Source organism: Sphaeramia orbicularis, chromosome 20 (genome assembly GCF_902148855.1).
Source record: "Sphaeramia orbicularis chromosome 20, fSphaOr1.1, whole genome shotgun sequence".
NCBI lineage: Eukaryota > Metazoa > Chordata > Actinopteri > Kurtiformes > Apogonidae > Sphaeramia > Sphaeramia orbicularis.
The window spans coordinates 19,998,287-20,019,437 of record NC_043976.1 but is presented as its reverse complement, the minus strand read 5'-3'; the positions used below and the strand labels follow the sequence as shown (position 1 = coordinate 20,019,437).

At 40.0% G+C, this 21,151-nt stretch overlaps 2 protein-coding genes across 4 annotated transcripts; one reads left to right on the top strand and one right to left on the bottom strand.

The window, feature by feature from the left end:
• Positions 1 to 34: 34 nt before the first annotated feature.
• Positions 35 to 5,954, bottom strand: mtfr1 (mitochondrial fission regulator 1). Its single transcript, XM_030122757.1, has 8 exons — positions 5,871 to 5,954; positions 5,259 to 5,367; positions 4,039 to 4,137; positions 2,635 to 2,771; positions 2,308 to 2,537; positions 1,874 to 2,132; positions 1,464 to 1,644; positions 35 to 1,372 (listed from the first exon to the last, which is right to left on the bottom strand). The coding sequence occupies exons 2-8, from the start codon at positions 5,292 to 5,294 to the stop codon at positions 1,325 to 1,327; spliced, it is 990 nt and encodes a 329-aa protein (XP_029978617.1). The 5' UTR covers positions 5,295 to 5,367; positions 5,871 to 5,954; the 3' UTR covers positions 35 to 1,324.
• A 324-nt stretch (positions 5,955 to 6,278) lies between these two features.
• Positions 6,279 to 13,828, top strand: armc1 (armadillo repeat containing 1). Of its 3 annotated transcripts, none has more exons than XM_030122761.1 (7): positions 6,279 to 6,467; positions 7,143 to 7,350; positions 8,030 to 8,121; positions 9,478 to 9,670; positions 10,124 to 10,240; positions 10,887 to 10,961; positions 11,556 to 13,828. In XM_030122761.1, the coding sequence occupies exons 2-7, from the start codon at positions 7,189 to 7,191 to the stop codon at positions 11,745 to 11,747; spliced, it is 831 nt and encodes a 276-aa protein (XP_029978621.1). In that variant the 5' UTR covers positions 6,279 to 6,467; positions 7,143 to 7,188; the 3' UTR covers positions 11,748 to 13,828. The 3 variants fall into 3 exon arrangements, with proteins under 3 accessions (XP_029978621.1, XP_029978619.1, XP_029978620.1); XM_030122759.1 differs by having other exon boundaries at positions 7,139 to 7,350; XM_030122760.1 differs by having other exon boundaries at positions 6,279 to 6,547; positions 7,139 to 7,350.
• The last annotated feature ends 7,323 nt before the right edge of the window (positions 13,829 to 21,151 follow it).

Sequence of the window (21,151 nt, the reverse complement as noted above, 5' to 3'; positions counted from 1 at the left end):
TTCACCTTTCTCAACCAACACTCAACTACACAAATTAGGACAACTACAAACTTTTATTTATAGATTTAACAGTCAATACAACCGCACACATACAATTTTTATTTCTACAAAATGTTGAATAAGTTTAAACCACATTCCCTTGTTTAAAGGTTATATTGAGGCGACTTAGAGCAGCAACTAACTGGCATAAATAGTGAAGGTGTCTTTGCAATCAACCACTGGATAAAATACAACCTGAATCTAAGAATTCCAAATTAATGCAGCAGAATGTGATACTGTTTTTAAAACAATGAAAAAATTTGAATGTACCTTTGGAATATTAACGGGGTTGTTTACAAAAATAAATTATGTTCCCAATACAAATTAATCATAATGCACATTGAGTAAAAACGGAAAGCTTTAAGTGTTTTCTTCTCTCAAAAAGGTAATTAAGTAACAAGACATCATGCATCTGTAGTGTCATGGTAAAAAAGTCAGTTTTCCTCGCTAGTTAAGAATTATTCTCCCAGTGAAATAAAAAAACTGACAGGCACAAGATGTCACATTTGGCAGTAAAAGGCAGAATCTCGCAGAGCATCACTGGAATGTCTTTGGCTCTTAAAGGATTACAGTAAGGACATAAATAGGTGTTAACTGACAAAAGCTGGGAGTCCTGGCAAGACTAGCGACAAGTTCTCAGACCTCACACTAAAACTAGAATTAATACAGATCAATGGCAAATAAATCTTAGACATTATTACCTGTGGTAAGAACATGATTATCTACTTACACCACAACATAAATAATATAACAATCATAAATTAGACTCCAAGTCATCATTCACACAGCAGAGGAAAATATCCTCAGGGCATGAACATGTTCCTTTTCTTCTGTCAGAGGAACCTTTGAGCTTTATTTCCTCCATAAAAGGTAAAACAGTTAAAACTATCCTATGTGCAACAGGTTTAACACCAGACAAACACTGTGATGACTGAATGATCGAACTAAAAACACTGAAGTCTTCTGTAGTGTTACTGGAATGTGTATTCACCTTAGTCACTTTCATGGTGATTGACAGAAATTATTCTCCTAAACAGAAAAAACACTCAGCTGAACAAAAATAATCCTGTTTGTAAAACAGAAAGTTAATATAAGTTATGAAAGTGCAAAAACATGGTCAGATGATCATCAAATGCAACACTATGAGATGACTGATACTGGAAGCAGCCTGTTGTCCACATCAGGCAGAATCCCTCGTCCTTCCACAGAAACAACTGACATAAAAGGTTGAAAAGGCACTTAAAAGTGTCCACAGCACATCTGGACCTCCACTTCAGTCGCCTGTTCACAGCAGCTTTCGTTTTCCAGTTGGCTTCAACATGTGCTGCCCAAACTGTAAGTATAAAGATGATTAAAAGTAAACTGGATAGCCTAGCTGTAAATCAAGAATCTGCCAACGTCACTTAAGTATTAACATTTCTTACCAAAGGGGTGTCCGTTTTAGGTTTCACTTCTGGAACATCAAGTCTAAAGTCATCATTTTCTTCTTGTCCACTGCTGTGCCGATACCGATGGGCAAACTTGCGTTTGAGGGCCTCAGCAATAAGAGCTGCTGCATCTGCAGGCTCGCTGGCTTTTGTTTTAGCATCACCTTCCCCTGCACGACTGCAAACGCCAACAGTCCATAAGGTTAGTTAGTTGTATTTATAATGTAAAAGAATTATTTGGGGTCTAAGTAGTCAAAGCAGGAGCTCATTTGTCAGTCTTGTGATATGAGCTGAACTTTAAAAAGCAGCAAAAATGGATTGACTCAAGGAAAGGATCTAAACAGGGAGGTGAGCAGATACAGATTCAATATTATTTGCATAAAAATTCACTTGAAGTAGAAACCTACCTTTTAACAGAGCGCAGTTTGACTTTGTTCATGTCTTTGAGGACATCAAGCATGCTGGGGACTTCTGGTGGTTTGGAATCCAGAATTGTTTGACTGTCTGTCTTCTTCCCTCTGCGCTCCTTTATTAAGTCAATCGCTGAAAATGTACGCTGGAGGCTCAGGGGTGGTGGAGGAAGAGGGGGTGGTGGTGGTGGTGGTGGTGGGGGAAGTAGTGTACCACAGGGTGGTGGTGGAGGGGGAGGTGCACCCGTGATAGCAGCTGAGGTGAAATAAAGAAATCAAATATCTTACATAGCTACATCATAGTAGTGAGATAGTTATAATAGCTATTACATGAAAATCTGCTGCCATCTAGTGGAGAAACAAGATTATTGCAGAAGGAAAAATAAAATATTTACACAACGCTGAGTGAGATAAGTCTGTTTTCGACATACCTGGCTCTGCATTTTTCTCCTGAGCCAAGACAATTTGTGCAATCTGAGCTCTGAGTTTGGCAAGTTCTGTCTCCAGTGCACTAATCTTTTGAATAGCCTCATCATTGGCAATTGTTGGCCCCTGGGGGTCTGGAGCCCCCTGATTCAGACTTGGCAGTGACCTCTGGCGGGTTAAGGGTTTTCTCTGAGGTTGGTGAGCTCGGAACACAAGTCCTGCTGGCACTCCTGACCTGTTTCAGTGAGTATAAAATATGCCCGTTTAGTGGGTACAAAAACAAAAACACCATATAGATCAATTCTTAAATAGTGACCACACGTCTTCTTCACCTGGGTCTGCCAAAGTAGTCATCGTCATCCTCCTCTTCATCCTTATCAATCCATCCAATGTCAGCCAGAGAGGCTACCAAACCGTTCTGCCTCCTGGCACCAATCAGGATGCCAGCATCCTCACTATATGGATAGAGCTTTGATACAAGGAAAGCATGTTCAACAGTTAGATCAACAACTTAAGAAAACTTGACAGAGGCACACCTCAGCATTACACTGCTTTTCAGTGAATTAGACTACCTCAAAACAGCTCAAGAATTAAAAAGAAAAAAAAAGCCAGCTGCAACCCCAAATTAGAGGAGAATGGGTTGAAGTGGTGGAGAAAATACACATGACTCTGGCAAAAGTTATTTCTAATTTTACTTTGATTTGTACTTGTTTTTGTGATGTAGAGCTGAACAATATGGCCAACAAATTCAACCAATTTTTTTCAAATATCCATTTTTAGTAAATGGTTTTCTAGCTACATGAACTGAAGAAAAAATTTGATTAAGAAATACTCTTTCTTGACTAAAACTATATGCTACACATGACTGGAGAAACCCAGTCACAGTTATTATATCACTAGAACAGTTATATTCTAATTTTTTGTTGTGCGAGAAAGGTCTGCAGAGGAATAATCTCAATTGTGATTTAGTCATTTTTCATCATTTTCAAAAAGCAAAACCTTCATTAATTGAATTAATTCCTTACATTGCCCAGCCCCACTATGAAGACAATGTTTAATGTAATGTCTGGTTAACTTCATTTTGTTTATAGGCCTGCAAGTTCAGAGGAGACAGAATGATCTGCGTGTTGTTAATGAAAGGCTCAGGCAGGTTATTAGTAGCTCAGTCTTAAATCAGCTAAAGGATATAGTTTGCTGAACAAACTGACCTAAAGCAGACAGACTGCATTCCTCCTCATAGCGAGGGAGGGTAGCTGGAGACAGAAGAAAAGAAGACAAGAGAAAGCAAGGTGTTGAAGGAGACAGAAAGGAAAAGAACAGTAATTTTGATCAATAATCTGCTTTCAACAAATGTAAGAAGATGATTTGAACAAATATTTTAAAACAAAGCTCCTGAAATATCATCCATGATCTGGTGAAGTGTTTTTGCCTAAATGCATCCATGCACTCTGTTTATGGTTCTTACAAGCAAAGAATCATAATAAATAGCTGAAGAGGGTGTGTTTCACATGGCAGTGAACCCAACAGTCAGCAGAGACAGGCAGAAAGACACAAGAGAAGACAGTGCTGGAATATATGTGGTCAAGCCAGAGAACCACAATCCATATTACAACACACATTACAAGACAAAGCATGTCATATCTTACACAATCTGAGTAATAGAGCTCTACAAGTGGACAAGTTTGACACTCAAATGATTCAACAAAATAAAACCAACCCTTGTAGGCATCACTCACCTGAAAATGGACCCTGGGGCAGGGCTTCAGAGGTAGAGTGGATGCTATTCTCCTAACAATGCTTCTAGAGGACCCATAGGGCTTGGCTGATCCAAAAGCCTGTGTGGAAAACGACAACATTTAAATCACAGACCTGAGCATAAACTATGTGAATGGTTTAAAAATCTGTTATTTTGGTTTAATTAACTTTCATAGTGTAGAAATAGAACCAGATATGTTCACTTGTCCATGGATGTGGAATGTAACAAAGTATACAAAGTACAAATGAGATACTTGAGAGTATTTCCATTTTATTAAACTTAATCTATTTCATTAAATTTAAAAAAGCAAAAATGTCATTTTTTACTCCACTGTTTATGTCTAACAGTTTTAGTTACTTTTCAGATTAAAGTTTTTCATTCCTTTCCTGTCCAGTAAAACCTATCCATCACCAAATTTATTAATGGTAAGACTGAGAAAAAAAATTGTGTTCGTTGATGGATACCAAAAACACTTCTTTGAAACACACAGAAATGAGGCAGAAAAATACACGATCACAAGCTAAAAAAAGAGCCTATTTTCCTGAGGTCATGCTAAGTATTTTGAGGACAGTGATGCAACATACATACATACATACATTCTTGGTAGTTCCTCTCAGTTCAACTGTACTGGTTTAGCTCTTTTGAAAACGTTTCGACTCTTACCCAAGAGACTTCTTCACTTCTTCAGACTTCTTCAGTTCAGAACTGAAGAAGTCTCTTGGATGAGAGACAAAATGTTTTCAAAAAAGCTAAAGCAGTCCAGTTAAACCAAGAAGAACTACCATGAAGAATGATGACCTGGGCAAATGAGAACCTACACAGACATACTTACAATGATGCACTACTGCCTTTTTTCTACCCAAATGGATATAAAGTACTTCCAATGCCCTCACTGCAAATACTGCATTTTACATACAATAATAATAGAATAATAGTAGAAATCAAGGAACATTTTACTGTACAGTGACTACTATGACTTTTCCATATTTGAAGTACATTTTGCTTTCAATATTTTTCACACAGAAAAGTTTTAGATGGAGAAAGTTTTGTTATATTGGGCAGTTCTAACAGCGTGCAAAAGACAATACTTTTTCCACTAGTGTGTGACTACGGCGACCTCTCATGTGAGAGACAGACCTTAGGATGGTTATTAGATCAACAAATTTATCTGGTCAGGAATCATCACAGTCTATCACCTACCAGGTCCATTTCGATCCGTGCATACTCTTTACTCATTTCTGCCGCTGTGTTTCTAAAGGGCAAATGGAAACATGCCTGGACACTGAGGGCATCATCACCAAATGGTCATCTGGAGAAAACATGGAAGAAAAGCAAAGCACTGAGTCATCCTCGTCACGCTAAAATCCACATTAGATGTCATTATAATAAATGTACAGCTGATGTATTGTAGTCATGGATGCTTGAGCGACATATAGCAACTAAGTTTTATGCTAACCGTCGCAGCTGTTGATTCTTCACATGAGCAGGTCTTAGGACAGAACAAGAAGTGTACGTGTCTCAGACGCAACGTATCACATACAGAAGTTATTTGATTTTGATATTTGTGACATGTAGTGAATACTTGCTTGTTTTCACAGGGTTGCCTAATCGTAACTTTAGCGGACAATGCAGCTAACTGATGCTAACATAGCGGCGGTTAGCCAACTTCTGCCAACCTCAACAAATTTCTTAGGATATGCGTAGGAAGAGACCAAGTTAATATATTAGTGGCGTGTGCCAGCCAGCTACATATCACCTCTACATAATTATTTGAAGATCAGACCTATGGCAAAATCGAAAATAAAAGCTTACCGAAAATGTCGCTGTCTTAAAACTTTCTCAGTTTTTCCACCTTGTCAAGCTGACGGACAACCTGGAGGAGGTGACTAATTCCTGGGATACGTTTTGGACCAATTGGATTACAGGACTTTCATCCGGTAGGTTGTGACTATTGGGTGTTCCCATTGGTTAATTATATTGAGTGACATAATATTTAGCCAATTGAAATTGATAATTATAATATAACTTTATTATGATTGCGTTTATTTCCAGTCGATCAAAGTACAGTGTCCAATCATTTACCACCAACTCTGTAGATGCTTGTTACATACGCCAGCACGCCCCGGTGGTACTATGTTGCATTTTAACGGTATTATCCGTACAGGAATCTGGGATGTCCCAATGGTCAAAACAGCTGTACCCAATGATGTGCCACAAAACCCAAACACTGTGCACAGCTGCTAGCTCAAGAAGCATAGTAAAGAAAGAGGCCCGGGCCTGTCGTGCCGGAGAGTATTTTGTAAAGGTGGAGTTGGTATTTAGGCATTTTCCGTCACTTTGTTTGTCCATCTTTCGCAACTGATTTCCCCTGAGGTTGTCCTCATGGTTTGATTGAAAACTGACCAAAAGGTATGCTGTGATTGTCAAGTAACCGGAGCTAGCTTAGCTTAGCTGCCGAGTCGCCGCTGTAGCACAGGGCGTGATTCGAGGTGAGGCTGGGGGTCGCAGAAAGCGTCTTTGACAGAAACAACAGTTTGTCACTAACCCTTATGAAAAATATGTGCGAGTGTGTTTGCTTTAATACTACATGACAGTAAATGAAATGGTTGTACTTCAACTTGACGTACCGGTGCGAAGCATGCTTAGCTGTTTGTTCTATCAGGTGATAACCTATCATATCAGTAAATCCAATAACCTTTAAGAGCACCACACTTACCAGCCACATAGTGTTTCAAAAACATTTTAAAGGTTATGTTGATATAGTTGAATCATACGACACATTCAGACCAAAAACCCTCTCCAAAACGTGGCCTCTGACAAGGGCAAAGTGAGACAATAGGTGTCCCTTCATTTCTCAAATTTGTAATTATTTTTGAAATTATAATCAAATGTTCTAACAAGTTGAGTTGGATCTTCTATATATATATATATATATATATATATATATATATATATTAATTTGATTTTTTTTTTTTTTTACAAAGACTAAGTATTGTAAAATATTACTTTTCTGAGAATGACTGTTGCATTCCTGCTTTGTACGTAATAAGTTGCCTGATTGGCTGTTTTCTTCTTTTCAGTAAAGTGAGGTGATTGTTTTGATGAGTGTGGTGTCAAGACCAGAGGCACCATGAGTGCAGAGGTGGATGCACTAACTGTGGTGAATCAGCTGCGAGACCTTGCTGCAGATCCCCTCAACCGAAGAGCCATAGTTGAAGATCATGGCTGTTTGCCAGGTCTCATCCTGTTTCTAGATCATCCAAACCCACAGGTTGTCTACTCTGCACTACTGGTATGTAGCACTCAAGAATTTTGTTTTTTTCTGCACAGTTATTACAGATACAGTATAAAGGTCTTCAGATAGGAAAAATGTAAACATGCAATACACACTGCGAGTGCAAAGTAGCAGCACACATTGAGACAAACTAATTATGTAAACTTGTTGTTTACAGCAGCTTGTCTTGTGCTTGGTTTAATAATCTTACAGGATCCTCGGCGCTACTGTGTATTAGTTGTAATGTGACCCCCCCTACTGCTCACAAGTGTTAAAGCAGGCTTTGCTTAGCATCTTAAGGCCACTTTTCGCACCACCGTGTCCCAGGCACAAGCAGACATGTGGTCATATTAAAACAAAAAAGACGTTTAAAGCACAGTATACTGGTGACATCTATTGTTTGTTTTGTTACTAAACTCAGCAGTCTTTGTACAGCAAACATTTCCAGTATTTCCACAATTTTGTGCAGATCTTGTATTGTGAGTATGTATCAAAGTGGCTTTATGTAACCTTTGGTCCTTGTTGCTACCCTGTGAAGCGTAAACACTGAGGGTTAGTGCTTGTGTGTTCATGTTTTAGTTATGTAATATTTCCATTTGCACAGTTCCATTTTAACAGCTCTCTTTCTCTTATGACATCACAAGGGACTTGTCATGTGTTAGCAGAGAATGGATCATAGTTATCCATGTCCTTTCAGGCCGTGCGCTACCTGGCAGAATGTCGAGCCAACAGAGAGAAGATGAAGGGCGAACTGGGCATGATGCTGAGTTTGCAGAATGTCATGCAGAAGCAAGTCCCTGTCACAACTACATCACACACACACACATACACACAGACACACATGGTTCACTTACTATATGTAAAACCTTTCTTTTGTATTGTAGAAACTGTGCCTGCATTTTTTTCTGACAGGATGCTGTCAGGAAAAATGTAATTAAAGCTGAATTAAGGGGAGATAAACAGATCTGTTACTGGTTCTGCATGTCAAAGCACTTAATTCTTCATGCCACTCCTCTAAAATTTTTGATGAGGTCAGTTGTGTTTTTTTACTAGGGCACTTTCATATTTACTTTTTTTTTTGCAGTTAGCAGTTAAATTTGCAGATAGAGCTGATTTTGCACACATGGCTTTGAAGAGGTGTCACGCTCCAGAAAAGGCTTTCCTGAGGGTCTGTGGCTGTCTGGCTAAGTGACTGCTGTTCATCATTAGCACTTTGATAGAAAGAGATTGTTGTTCAAGTGGCTGACTGTAGCTGGGCTCCATGATTTTTGGCCCCCGCCCCCTTGCGGCAGAGCTAGCCCTGGGGTAACACAGTCACTTCAGCTAGGCTAGAGTGGCAGCTAGAGGAGCCCTGCAGTAACAGCAGCAGCAGATTTCCCTGCTCACAGTGGCGTCAATCTGACTTTGGGTAGAGGTTGATCATTGCTGGACATGGTGGGAACCCATGGCTAGGGGGGGGGAATGTCTAGCATAGTTGAACAAGGTGTTAAAAAAATTTATTTTCCTTCAGGTCATTAAAATTAAAGCACAGAAGATAATATCACTTCCTATTTTCTTGACAACTAAAGCAAATATAGGAATGCATTTCCTGCATGCTGATAGTTTTCTGAGAACTAGTGGAGGGTTGTGTTGTACAGTGATGGAGAGCACCAGGCTCCCAGAGGGCTGCAGTGCCACACAGCTTATGTCGTATGTGGTTACTGTAAGAGGAGTGATGACTCTGACATGTACAGCTATAAAGCCCACAGGTGTTTTCATCTCTAGATCTCTGACAAAATATCAATCCTGGCACTGTACCTCTAATCCAACAGACCTTTGTGTCTCTTCTTTAAGGATAATGTATACGTTTGTGTGCAGGAATAGTGTAAAGCAAAGAATAGATCTAATTATCATGAGTCTAAAAGTTATGGATGGCAGTCTTCCCTTTGACTAGAATAAATGTTGGGGGGGAGACGGACATCTTTCAATAACATGTGCGTCAGTGCAACAGATAATTTTATGATCATCTGGACAGATCATCTGAATGTCCTACTATGGAGTTTCTCACTAAATAGAAACACACTTAATGGCTTAAAAAACACCATGTCTAACTTCCATGATTGCTGTCATTCCTATCATTTATTTTTACTCTCTGTCACATCAAAGGAGTACATCCCCAGGAGAGACCAAACTTCTTGCCTCTGAGATCTATGAGATTCTGCAGTCAGCTGGAAAAGAAGAGGCCGAACAAGCCGAGGCAGATGCAGCCTCCTGTCGGCGTAAAGCTCAGTTCTTCCTGGGCTCCAATAACAAGAGGGCCAAAACCGTGGTGCTGCACATCGATGGACTTGATGACTCTGTAAGTGTTCACACGACTCAGAAGAAGCATGAATCGGGCTCAGATATGCACCGAAAAAGTTCACTGTGTTGACAGTTCATCTTTGGTTGTCTGTCTGGCACCGAGTAGGGGGTGGATGGGTCAGGTTGAAAATGTCAGCTATTGAACAGCAGGACATTGAGATTGAACCTGAATGCTGCTCTGCAGGAAGCTTGCACCTAGCCAGATTGCATTACAATAGATAGACAGCCTCTGGTGGGCAGCATCCTTACCACCTCTTCAGAAACATACAAGGCAGCTGGAAGCCCTAGTCATGTGTTTTTTAGGTTGAAAGTATACAAATATTTATATCCTGCCTTCAGCTCTCGGCCTCAAAAAGGATTTATACAGATTGACTGGTTTCTCAGACTCATGTTTACCAGCAAGGTACGCCCATCTACTCATACCTTTCCCGCACTTCCTGTCTCTTGTCAGACTCGCAGGAGCCTTTGTGAGGAGGCCTTGCTGAAGATCCGAGGGGTCATCAGCTTCACCTTCCAGATGGCTGTCAAGAGATGTGTTGTCAGGATTCGCTCTGACCTTAAAGCTGAGGTACTTGTTTGTACAGACACAGAATACCTCCTGCAAGAAGTAGCCTAAAGATAAGCAGTATTTCCATCAGTATCTGATAACCAGTGTGGTGCTTGTTTTGGTCAGTACCTATTTCTCACATATCAAATTGATATAATGTATTGGGTTTCACTTAATTAAATGTCTTAAATAAGCTGCTATAGAAAAGATGTAAAGGAAAACCAGTGACAATGCTTTTTGGAAAAGATTAGTGTTTTTGCATTTATTGCCTTAGCGTTGTTTTATTGAGTTAATCCACAAATATGTTTCTGTTTCCAAATAAAACCAAATTTTATCTACCAAGTTGGCATAAAAAACATTGCTAATATGCTTTTTTTGTGCAAACAACAGATATAATGTCAACAGATTATGTACATCCAACACATTAATGTCGACACTAAAGAACCAGCCACTTTATTAACCTTTCCATTGGCTGGAGCTTCTTTAGATTAGGTTGAAGTCTATTGTCCACAAAGTGGGAATGAAAGGAGTATATTTTACATGCCAACTTTTAACCACATACTGTATATTTGCAATTGCACATCTTTACATAAGACATAATGTAAATAATGTAATGCTGTATCATTCTGACAGACAAAGTTGTTTGTACTTTTTTTTTTCCTTTCAGGCTTTGGGCACAGCAATCAAATCCACCAAAGTAATGATAGCTCAGCAGGTGGTGAAGACAGAGGATGGAGATGAGGTAAGAACGGATGAGAGATGGGCAGTAGATATAGAGTAAGAATAAGATTGTATTTTATATGTAAGTCACATGAATGTTTTTGCCTTATTTGAGTCAGTAGTTCATTTAGTGTGCACACTGTATGTTGTGTGTAAGTCTGTGCAAGGAGTGCCCCCCCCCCGTCTGTGGCTGACAGTTATTCACACTGACATTATTAGCTGGTCACATCCTGCCTTAGCCCGTAGGCCACCTGCTTTTTGCCAAACACATGATCAGTCCCATTTCCACTTTTTTCTGTACATGCAAGATTTCACTACATTATGAACTTTCCTACTTTTCAACCAAATACAGATTTTGTAAATTATTCATTTGATATCTACCACATGAGTAGGAAATGCAAATGTGTGTGACCCCAGTGAATATCAGAAGAGGTTTCATTAGTGGTTATATTTCAAGTCTCCAGCAGGGGTCAGACCTGGATAATTCATGTGTCTAGACTGTGGGCTGTGATATTGTGGTTCACTTTCACTGTGAAGAAAAAGAGAAAAACCTGATTTGTCCCTTGGGTTTAAAAGTTGTTTACTGTAAATAATATATTTTCCTGTCTTTGTGCAGCTCATGGTTCCATTCCAGGAGGACTCGGCGGTGCTGGTGGAGGAGAACACAGACATCCCAGACTACCTGCCTGAAGAGGAGAGTCCGTCCCAGGAGCAGGACAAGGCTGTGACCCGTGTAGGTTCTATCACAGACGGCATGGGCTGGCTCAGCACAGCTGCCAACTTCCTGTCTCGTTCCTTTTACTGGTGACCACTTCTTGTGTTCGCTGCTCCCCATTATTCCCCAGAGTACCATCCAGCTACAGCCTTAGTGTCTCAGAGCCTCTGCCCAGACTAAGCCCTGCCTCACGGTCCCACACTACACTAGACTCCCCTCTGCGCCGCACACAAAGCCCTTCTGTGTGTGCAACAAGTGCTAGACTGCCAAGTGGAAACTGCAATAACTTTAACTTGTGTATATATTGAGCTACAGATCTCACCACTGGCTGTATGTGCACAACTATATTCTAGTTGCATATGTATCTCTCAAGACATAGCCAGAGGACTTTGAATCAGCCGAAACCAAATAGCAATCTGCAAATTTTTGTATTGCTGTGTTGACAGAGGCTGATGATGCATATTTTTTTAAATTGGGAGACCCTTTTTCTGCATGAGTTCGCTTCTCCCCTGTTGTCTATTACCAATCACTGTTCCTATACTTTATATTTTTTGTTCTATATTTTCCTAAATAAGCTGATCATATTTTTTGTTCCCTCTCTTGAGGTTCTTTTCCTTTTATAGCATGCTACAAGTCTTTTGTGCCAATCTTGCCTGATGCCTACATCTGTAATTTCCTTTTTTTGCGTGTGCCTTTTTTCCATTTACCTGTAATATATTATTTATTCATCAGTTTAACTCAATTTCCGAGCATGTCACATGTGACGTTTGTGCTTCCCAGGTGACCATTCACAACATTAGCAGGCCTCTCAGCTCATAGCCCAGTGACAGAGGGCAGTTCTGTAGAATTACACACCAGCAAGACGCTGCAGTCCATACAGCCACAGACTCACATGCAGCACCATTGGACTGTTTGCTCACAAGGGGAATAGCCCCCTTCATTTTATTTAGACATTTCCATCCTAAACTCATCTGTTGACACTACAGTGCAGGAAATATTTCTGTGAGTTCTTGTTGTGGTGACAAATGGACTAACAGCTCCTTGTGGGAATTGCACAGAATTTAGGCTACCTCTACTTTCAGCCTATCTATCTCACTATCTCACATCAGCATCATCATCTGTAGTTTTAACCCAATATTTCATCAGCATGAGGAGAACAGACCTAAATGCCTGCTTGTCCAATACGCCCCAGTGTTACAAGGAATCACTTTTTTTAAGTGTTGTAGCCGCACCTGTTCAGTTTAGTATCTCAGTTAAGCCAGCAGTGTCCTTAAAGCAGAGATCATGTTGGTGCATGCTTACTAATGCTGCCATATGAGCAGTAGTGGTATCCTCCCAGCAGGCGTGTGGTCATGTACATTTTGTAAATGGTGCCTGATACCTAACAATCTCAGACCTTACACATGAAGAAAAATTATGTTCTGTTTTCATAACGCTCGTTTGCGTCTTTAGGTCTCAAAATCTGAATGAAAAGGATGTAGCAGCTAATGCTAGCACCCTTACTAAATTGTTTTTTCCTGATTCTGTGGCCCATACAATCCCGTGTCTCACTTCACTTCAGGTTTAATTATTATCTCATGTGATTTGAGTAAGTATCATTAATGATCATCATATACAATGCTGACTGGGCAGCATTTTTTGTTTTGGTGGTGCGGAGACGTCACAGTATGTTGAAGTCAAATGGAGAGGGGGGAGTGGCACAGAATGAACTGGATAACCTGAATGACTGATGGTGGTTCTCTGAAAAAGCAATAATACTTTTTTTTTTTTTCATGAAATGTAGGAAAATAATTCAGCATTAGCCTCCAAAACAAGTCATAAATACATGTGTAGATAATCAGTATTAAACTTAGGAATTTATTCTTCTTTTTCTCACTTTACACAAAAATTAATCTCTTAAATTGCATCTTGCAGTGTCATTTTAATGTGTTCGGCTCAGATTACAAATTAAGAATACTTGAACGTTGTTTCTTAGACCTGTCATTATGTGTTAATGAAAGTGTAAATTCCCCTTTAAGGTTAGATTTATCATGTATGTAAGATGGACATGTCCGCAAAATGTAACTTCATGTGTACAGACTTCATGTATCATCAAATGTAATATAATGTAATGCAGACTGTAGATTCCCGTACACTGTTAATGCAAATAATGATAAACATAAAATCAAAAAGTCTCTGAAGCCTCATGTGTTTTGTTTTGTTTTTTTTACAGGGGATAATAGCAGTTTGACATATCATTTCCCAGTATGATATTCTCAGGGTACTTTTTATGGCACATGCAGTGTTCACACTACTGTTCCAGACCTTACTTTGTCAAATTCAATTGCTTAGGGCAGCAGTGGTTCATAGCTGAGCGAGGGAGGAAATTCTGTTTTCTTTACTGGTGCAGAAGTGAGGTGCCCCAGGGCAGTCCTGTGGCCTGCCCACCACCTCCCCCATGCAGCCTCAGTGCTGGTAGTGAGGCAGAGGCAGCAGCCAACCCCAGCTGGAGGCCCTGGAGCCACTGCTGATGCTGCTGCTGAGGCTCCAACGAGACGCTGTGCCAAGCTGTGGAGGCGCCTTCACTCACTGCAGGATCATCTGGATGGAAAGTGACCACAGAGCATGTTAAATAACTTTATGGCTTAAACAGTGTTGAATTTGGTGAAATGATTTTTAAAATAGCTGTTTATTTTTTCTGGGATAGGAGTCTTTCATCCCAATTCTGACCTTGTCTAATTCAGCCACGGCTCTCAGTTGCATGACTGTAATGAATAATTTAACCATCATCCCAGAAACATATTCAATATCTACTGACTGGGAACCCTAAAACTTAAGCCAGTAAACAAAGGGTTATATATACAACAGCTTTCAAAACCTGAATTATAAAGTGTGTTACAGGAGAAACGTACCAAAGCAGATCACGGATCATTCATGGTGAAGACGACACTCAAGAATTCAAGAAACGATTAGAGGATACAATCACTATAGCAAAATCGTCACTTCTCCAAAAATTATTAGTTATGTAATAATGTCATCCTTACTTTGATTTAAGGAAAGTTGATCTATAGATAAAGTAATATATACATTTATCGGCTACAAATAGTCTGAAACAAAATATATTTTTCTTTCATCCAAATCTCAGTTTTTAACCCCCTCAAGTACAGTTTTCAACAAATTTTTTGCTTCACATTTATATTCTATCTGTGATTGCAGCATCATTCAGTTTTAAATCCCTTCATGTCATCAAGTCGTCACTTTGACAAACAATGTAAGTGAAATAATCTTTCAGTCTTTTAAGTCAACACTTAAATTTTGTCTTTCTTTACGTAAGAAAATAGAGACATCAGTCTCAATATGAGCTGGTCAAAATAAACACTAAATAATATTTAATGTAAAATGAATGGAGCTTACATAGAACTATAAACAACACACATTATAGACTGTTGTAGATTACAATGTGGTTCTTGGTATTTGACAAAATAATAGTGTGAGAATATGAAACCGTCATGACTGAGTTCATTAAATATTTCCATTTATTAAAACTGCAAAGCACAGTTGATGGGATTGGACGCTTATGACGGGTGTTTCCCAAGATCCTCATGTATGTACAATAGAAAAAGTCTGTCAATTAAATGAAGTCTTAAGAAACAAACTGAACAAACTTGTGAAATATGACAGAACATCTCTGTAGTGTATTAAGATAAAGACAACTTTTTAAAAAATCCATTTAGACAGTCTGAACAAATATCACTTCATCGTAAGTGCTAAACTGTACGGATGAGTCTACAGTATACAGTACAGGAGGCCTTGGTTTCTCACATATCACCACTAGAGTGAGACAATAAGCCTGACAAAGAGGAGAAATGAAAGTATGAGGTCCAGAGTATAATCTAGACACAATCTGAGAAAACACTTGTTTGTAATTAGATGACCAAAGATTTGAAAGGCTATGGGAGCCTTGCTGAAACAGCATTTCCATCTGGCAGCTTTGAGCTTGAACAGGAGTCATTATCATTAACATACTGCAACCATTATCATGCTTTGTTCACTTCAGCCTTTAATATCTGTGAACCTGAAGGGACTTAAGGCAACCTTGAGATTGTTTTTAGTGGATAATATAGTTTGCTCCTTTTCTCCACAGGGCCTTAGCACAAATGTAAAAGCAGTAAGAGTGCACTGAAGGTATTATCTTTGTTCAGTCTCTGTTTCCATGCAGGTTAAATTATTTTCTCCAGGGCTGCATATGCTGCCATGTAATGGTATTAGTCCAAGTAAGAGTTTTACCACATAAAGAGATATCCTCCAGAGAGCACAAAGTGGCACTCACCTCTGACTTACAAATTAGAGCCACCTATAATTCCACTTTCCTCCCTGGGTTCTTTGGATAAGCCACCTCGTATTATCCTCTCCTCTCATCCCCTCATCAGATAAAACACAATCCAACTGTCATGTGCACAGTCCTCGCTCCCGTGGCCATATCAGCCCAGTTGCATATACTATATGCATTAATGTGTTGTCGGTATCACCCTCCCACCTGTGTGTATTTGCATGGTTAATCTGCGCACTGTGGAGAGGGCCTGATGGAGGGGAGATAGGTGCGTGTTACAGCCCCGTGGGCTCTTGAGGAATTTTATTGGAGGTTTAGCTCCCAGTCAATGGGATCAGCCGTAAATCCCGCTCAGAGTGTGGCAGGAAATGATGTGACTCCGGCAATTTATGTCAAATAACTTTTGAGGATGTGTGAGCGTAGCGATCAGCGCTACCGGTGCAGCGATAACTCTTGTGCAGGGGGCTCCTGTGAAGATTTAATTGAGACATTTTTCTTTATCTGCTGCGAAGCGCCGGAGCCCAGTTGTTGTGTAACGAGATGTAATGTCTCTGTTTATACGGGGGTCAACATCCAGGATGAGGGAAGGTCACGGACTGACTGTTTGAGCATCCAATTTGCTCACATAATACCCGCACTGCAACGAGCTGGGTAAAGACACAAAGTATTAAGTTACACAGTCCACATATCACACAGACATGACGCCTGGTGGTGAGAAGTTAATGCATCTGTGTGATCCCACATGGAGGTCTGCCAACCCTTTATAAGTTTAAGGAGAAGAAAAGTGAGTCTACATCTCTGGAACAAGGAAAACACATTCATCTTCATGCTTGGACTAGTGTAAGAACATCCTAAAATGGGCTGTAACTGGTGTTTTTATTGCGGATGTCTATAGAAGGCCTCATATATATATATATATATATATATATATATTTTTTTTTTTAATAGATCAGTAATACCCCGGTAGCACCTCTTTTGGGTTGTCACTTTGCAGCTCACTTCAGGTGCATATAAAGCATTTTTCATCCATTAATAAATGCTTGTTTGTTTCCTTACTTTCCAGCCCATCTGGCTCACAGTTATGAATTTTAAGAAGTGTGCACTATTAATATGTTGTTGATTTTGGTCCAGATTGTCTGCAGCCCTTTTCCATTAGGTAAGTGGTCAAACAGTTCAGCAGATCCAAGAGATTTTTCACAACCTGGCAGCCCAAATGTTGTCATCCTATAAAACTTCAGCCAGTTATTTAAACATTAATAAACAATTCCCACCTCTATCTGTTGTGTAAATGATGCCAAGTCTCTGTACTTACAAGCAAATTCGCAGTGTTAAAGCACATCAGTTCTTCTCTGCATCAGTTTGTTTTAATGTAAAGCCTGTGTGAAAATTAAGATAAACCAAATATAATAATAATATAATTAAATCCATGCATTTTGTTTTGCAAAGAAAATCACTTCTAACTATAATATTAATAAATATACTCCAGAAAAATTTAACATTCCATATTATACTATAATGCAAAGAAAAATACTGGAATACTGCACCACAATAATCAGAAAAGCATAGTTATTTTTTGCAAGATGCATGCAAATAACAACACATTCTCATGTTTTTCTCCAAGTGTTTTCAGATGCATATTCCGTGTATTATAAATGCACATGCGTCCTCCTGCTGCAGTTTGCATGGGGGCCTTGATGAGATGCATGCACACACAGGCAGCTCGTAATTGTGGCCATAGCTCATTATTGTCCCCGGGACGAGTCGGATCCGCCGGGGGGAGTCTCGTCCTCTGACACTGCCACGTCCGCCCGGCGACAACCACTCCAGGCACTGATTGGTGGGATGAAATATTGCCGGCGAAAATTAAAAGGTCCCAGTGTCAAAATAATTCATGATATGCATATCTTCCCAGCTTGATGAAATCGCTGATATCTGGATTAGGCAGATAATAAAAGCGATCAGGCCACAGTTAAACAGTTTGAGCAGCGGTGGGGTGGTGTGTGTGTGTGTGTGTGTGTGTGGGTGGGGGGGGGGGGGGGGGGCATCTTCTTTATGTGTCAAGGGAGGTGCATGGCAGGGTCAGGATACAACAAGTGTGTAAGTGTGTGTGCGCAGGTACAGGCCTGGTCATCCGCTGTCAGATTGTGTGTGCTGTAGTTCACCACACATCCCGGACCTGTGATTTGAATATCCGCTGTAATTGTCCCAAAACGGCTCATCATGGATCTGCCTGCTGCCATTAGGGCCCAACAATATGGTGTGACATTCAAATTCCCCTCAATGACAGGTTATTAGGAGCCCCAAGCAGCCGGCACATAATTAAGCACCGTAACGTTGACCTGTAATATGAAGTGATGGCTCAGTCATAGTGGGCACAAATGAAATAGGTGCTTTGTTAAAACACAGGAGGACTGGGCCACACACGGAACAAAGTGATCTTAAAAGGAAGACAGCTGTCAGTGAGAGGCAATTTAACAATTCAGCTCAAACTAGAGGCATATAACACAGACTATGGTTTTATAAGACTGGGAAAAGTGCTTGCCAGCTGCCATGGCAACTGCTGTCACAGATTAGAGAATGTCATAACAGTCATCAGTACAATCCAATGCATTCATATCAGCAGTAATGATGATCTTTTTTTTTTTTTTTTTTTTGACATTTTGTTCTTCCATGTTGGCTCATGTTATAGCTTTACTTATAGTCCATTTTTATCCGCAGTGATGTTGAGAAGTGTGATAAAAATCTTTCGGTCCAAAATGAGGTAAAAAAAAAAAAAAAAAAACTGAGAAAAAAAATTATGTGTGACTTTCGTTTGTGACACTCAAAGCCTATTATACAATTTAAGACATGCTGTCTAAAGCCCCCGCTTTCCCCTTTAGAACAAGTGGACGTTGTGATGAGCAATGGACCCATCTGTTGTGCCCTCTCCTCCAACTGGTGTGTGAATATGATGTAGTCTGTAGGTGCCACTTCCAAGTTTGGATATAATACCAGTGGTACCTGGAAAAAATTCCACAAAGTTGCATGTGCAGTGAAGCTACAGCATCCTATCATATACAGTGTAACTCCAAAGCCGTTTTAATGCTGCTAAGATTATGTTTTATATGGGCTGTTGAATTTTGTAGAACAATAACAAGTGCACAAGTTTTATGACCCAGTTCTGCTTCTTTAATTGGACCCAAAGCTCACCTTCAGATACAAACACGTCTTCATGTTAAACTGTAGGCCAGGGGCCTGTGTAATGGTGGGTTTGTGGCAGGGCTGCTGAACAGAAGGTCTGCACTTCCCTCCCTCCCTTCCTCCCTCCATCTCTCTGTCTTCCTCTCTCTATCTCTCTGCTAGCCCTCCCTCACCCCCCCCTTTCATAACGGTGGCAGATGGCTGCAGATGAATCCCTCATAATCATGTCAGGACTGCTCCTCCGATCCCAATTCATCTCTTTAAACACATTTCATCAGACGGAGAATTACACAAAGATAAAGGCGGCCAGCAGACAACAAAAGCACACAAAGATTGTCCTTGCAAACAAGTGTTCCTAGTCCCTAACACCACTTAATCATTTGTGCTCCTGTTATTGCTCCTCACCCCCTGTGCAATCAACTCTACCCTATTTTCCTCTTCTGTCTCTCACTCTTTTACTCGATCTCTTTATTTATGTTTTTCTCGACCGTTAATTGTCTCCATCCCCAGCTAGTGTCTGTCCTTATTAAGCATAAATCTTTCTAACAAGCTTTGCTCTCATCACTGTGGCTGTCGTTTTAAAAAGACAGGTGTGTAAAATGCTCTCCTCTCCTCATTGAGTCCCTGTTTCAATGCTTGCCCTTTTTGGAGGGGTGATAATGTGCCACAAAGTGAATTGTGATTTTCTTTTTTTTCCTCCCCGTGCCTCCCCTGCTGTGACCCTGTGTCACCCATCCGCATGATGCCGTTAATTGTGGATCAGGTGAAGTTTGTCTCACCTCATTTCAGGGCCATGCTCTGCTAGGGCCATTCTCCCCACTCAAAGGCCACATAATTTCACAGCCTCCTACTTCTCATTAATCCCTCCTGAGTGGCTGCTCTCTGAGTTCCAGATCACAGATTTGTTTTGCTCCTGTTTTCTGACTCACTGCCCTTCCTGCCCCACCCCTCTCCTCTGCCTTCATATTAACCCCTTTAGTGAGACCCCTCCCAGCTCTTCAGCGTGCTCCTCATCTCTAGTGTAATTTCACAATCCTTTACATTTGCAAACATTCATCACATAATAGTTCTCATTCTCTCCAACATTTTTTCCCTTTACAACTATAGCCTTCTTTTTGAAAGCCTCTAATGCCAGCATCGCCTCTCCTTCCAAAACATCTCTACACCTGTTGTATTATAATTTCAGCTGCAAAAAGCTGCCATGCTCAGACTGATAACTACCAAGTGACAAATTGAGCAACACAATAGGAACTGAAGAGCGCTATGCTGGTGTGTTTTCTGTGTCTGCACATGTGCATGTCTGATCAGCACAACAGTCAGACTTCTTCATTCCTTCCTGCTAAACTTTTTTTTGTCGATTCATAAATTATTCATGAGAAAAAGCTGAAGATCTCTCATTAACATAAAATAACAATTTGCTAATTTATGGAAACTCCTAATTACTTGCCTTATTTGCCATGACCATATTAAATATTCATAAAAATGTGATTATTTCTTTGATTTGACTGTCGTTCAGTTTAATCTACTATTTTTGCTCAACAATAGCGGCATGCCAGCTTGCGTTGTGTACACCAACCACAACAGAAACCCAGGAGGAAACAATGAACAATGTTGTGCATTCATAGAAGGAGACTTTAATTTCAACGACTCTTTACTTTCCATACAACTCTACTTTACATTATCCATATGCTAATTTCATGGCTTTGTGGTTGGAGAGGATTTGTGAATCCCTTTCTAATGTGGAAAGGTCTCTATCTGCTGATATCACAGGTCATGGTGTGTAATGAAACAGATGTCGTCCACAAACACAATCCATCCTGATGTGGAATTAAATGTTATTTTTTATCATTTAAATGCTCCACATCTGGGAATAAATTTCCCACTGAGACGTTTTCACTTACGGAAAAAGCTAACATTTACCGAACTGAATAAGAAACACCAGGCTATGTAGTGTGGGAGCATATTGAATGTATAAAACATATTGTAAAATGTTCTGAAGAGACACCGA

Excerpts from the sequence above, each read along its gene's own strand:
- mtfr1 (XM_030122757.1), bottom strand. The coding sequence starts at position 5,294 with ATGAGTAAAGAGTATGCACGGATCGAAATGGACCTG. Across the intron at positions 2,772-4,038 it reads GCCCCAGGGTCCATTTTCAG|CTCTATCCATATAGTGAGGA; the intron begins GTGAGTGATGCC and ends CTTGTATCAAAG. Across the intron at positions 1,373-1,463 it reads CTAAAACGGACACCCCTTTG|TTTGGGCAGCACATGTTGAA; the intron begins GTAAGAAATGTT and ends TTATACTTACAG.
- armc1 (XM_030122761.1), top strand. The coding sequence starts at position 7,189 with ATGAGTGCAGAGGTGGATGCACTAACTGTGGTGAATCAGCTGCGAGAC. Across the intron at positions 8,122-9,477 it reads TTGCAGAATGTCATGCAGAA|GAGTACATCCCCAGGAGAGA; the intron begins GCAAGTCCCTGT and ends GTCACATCAAAG. Across the intron at positions 10,962-11,555 it reads AGACAGAGGATGGAGATGAG|CTCATGGTTCCATTCCAGGA; the intron begins GTAAGAACGGAT and ends GTCTTTGTGCAG.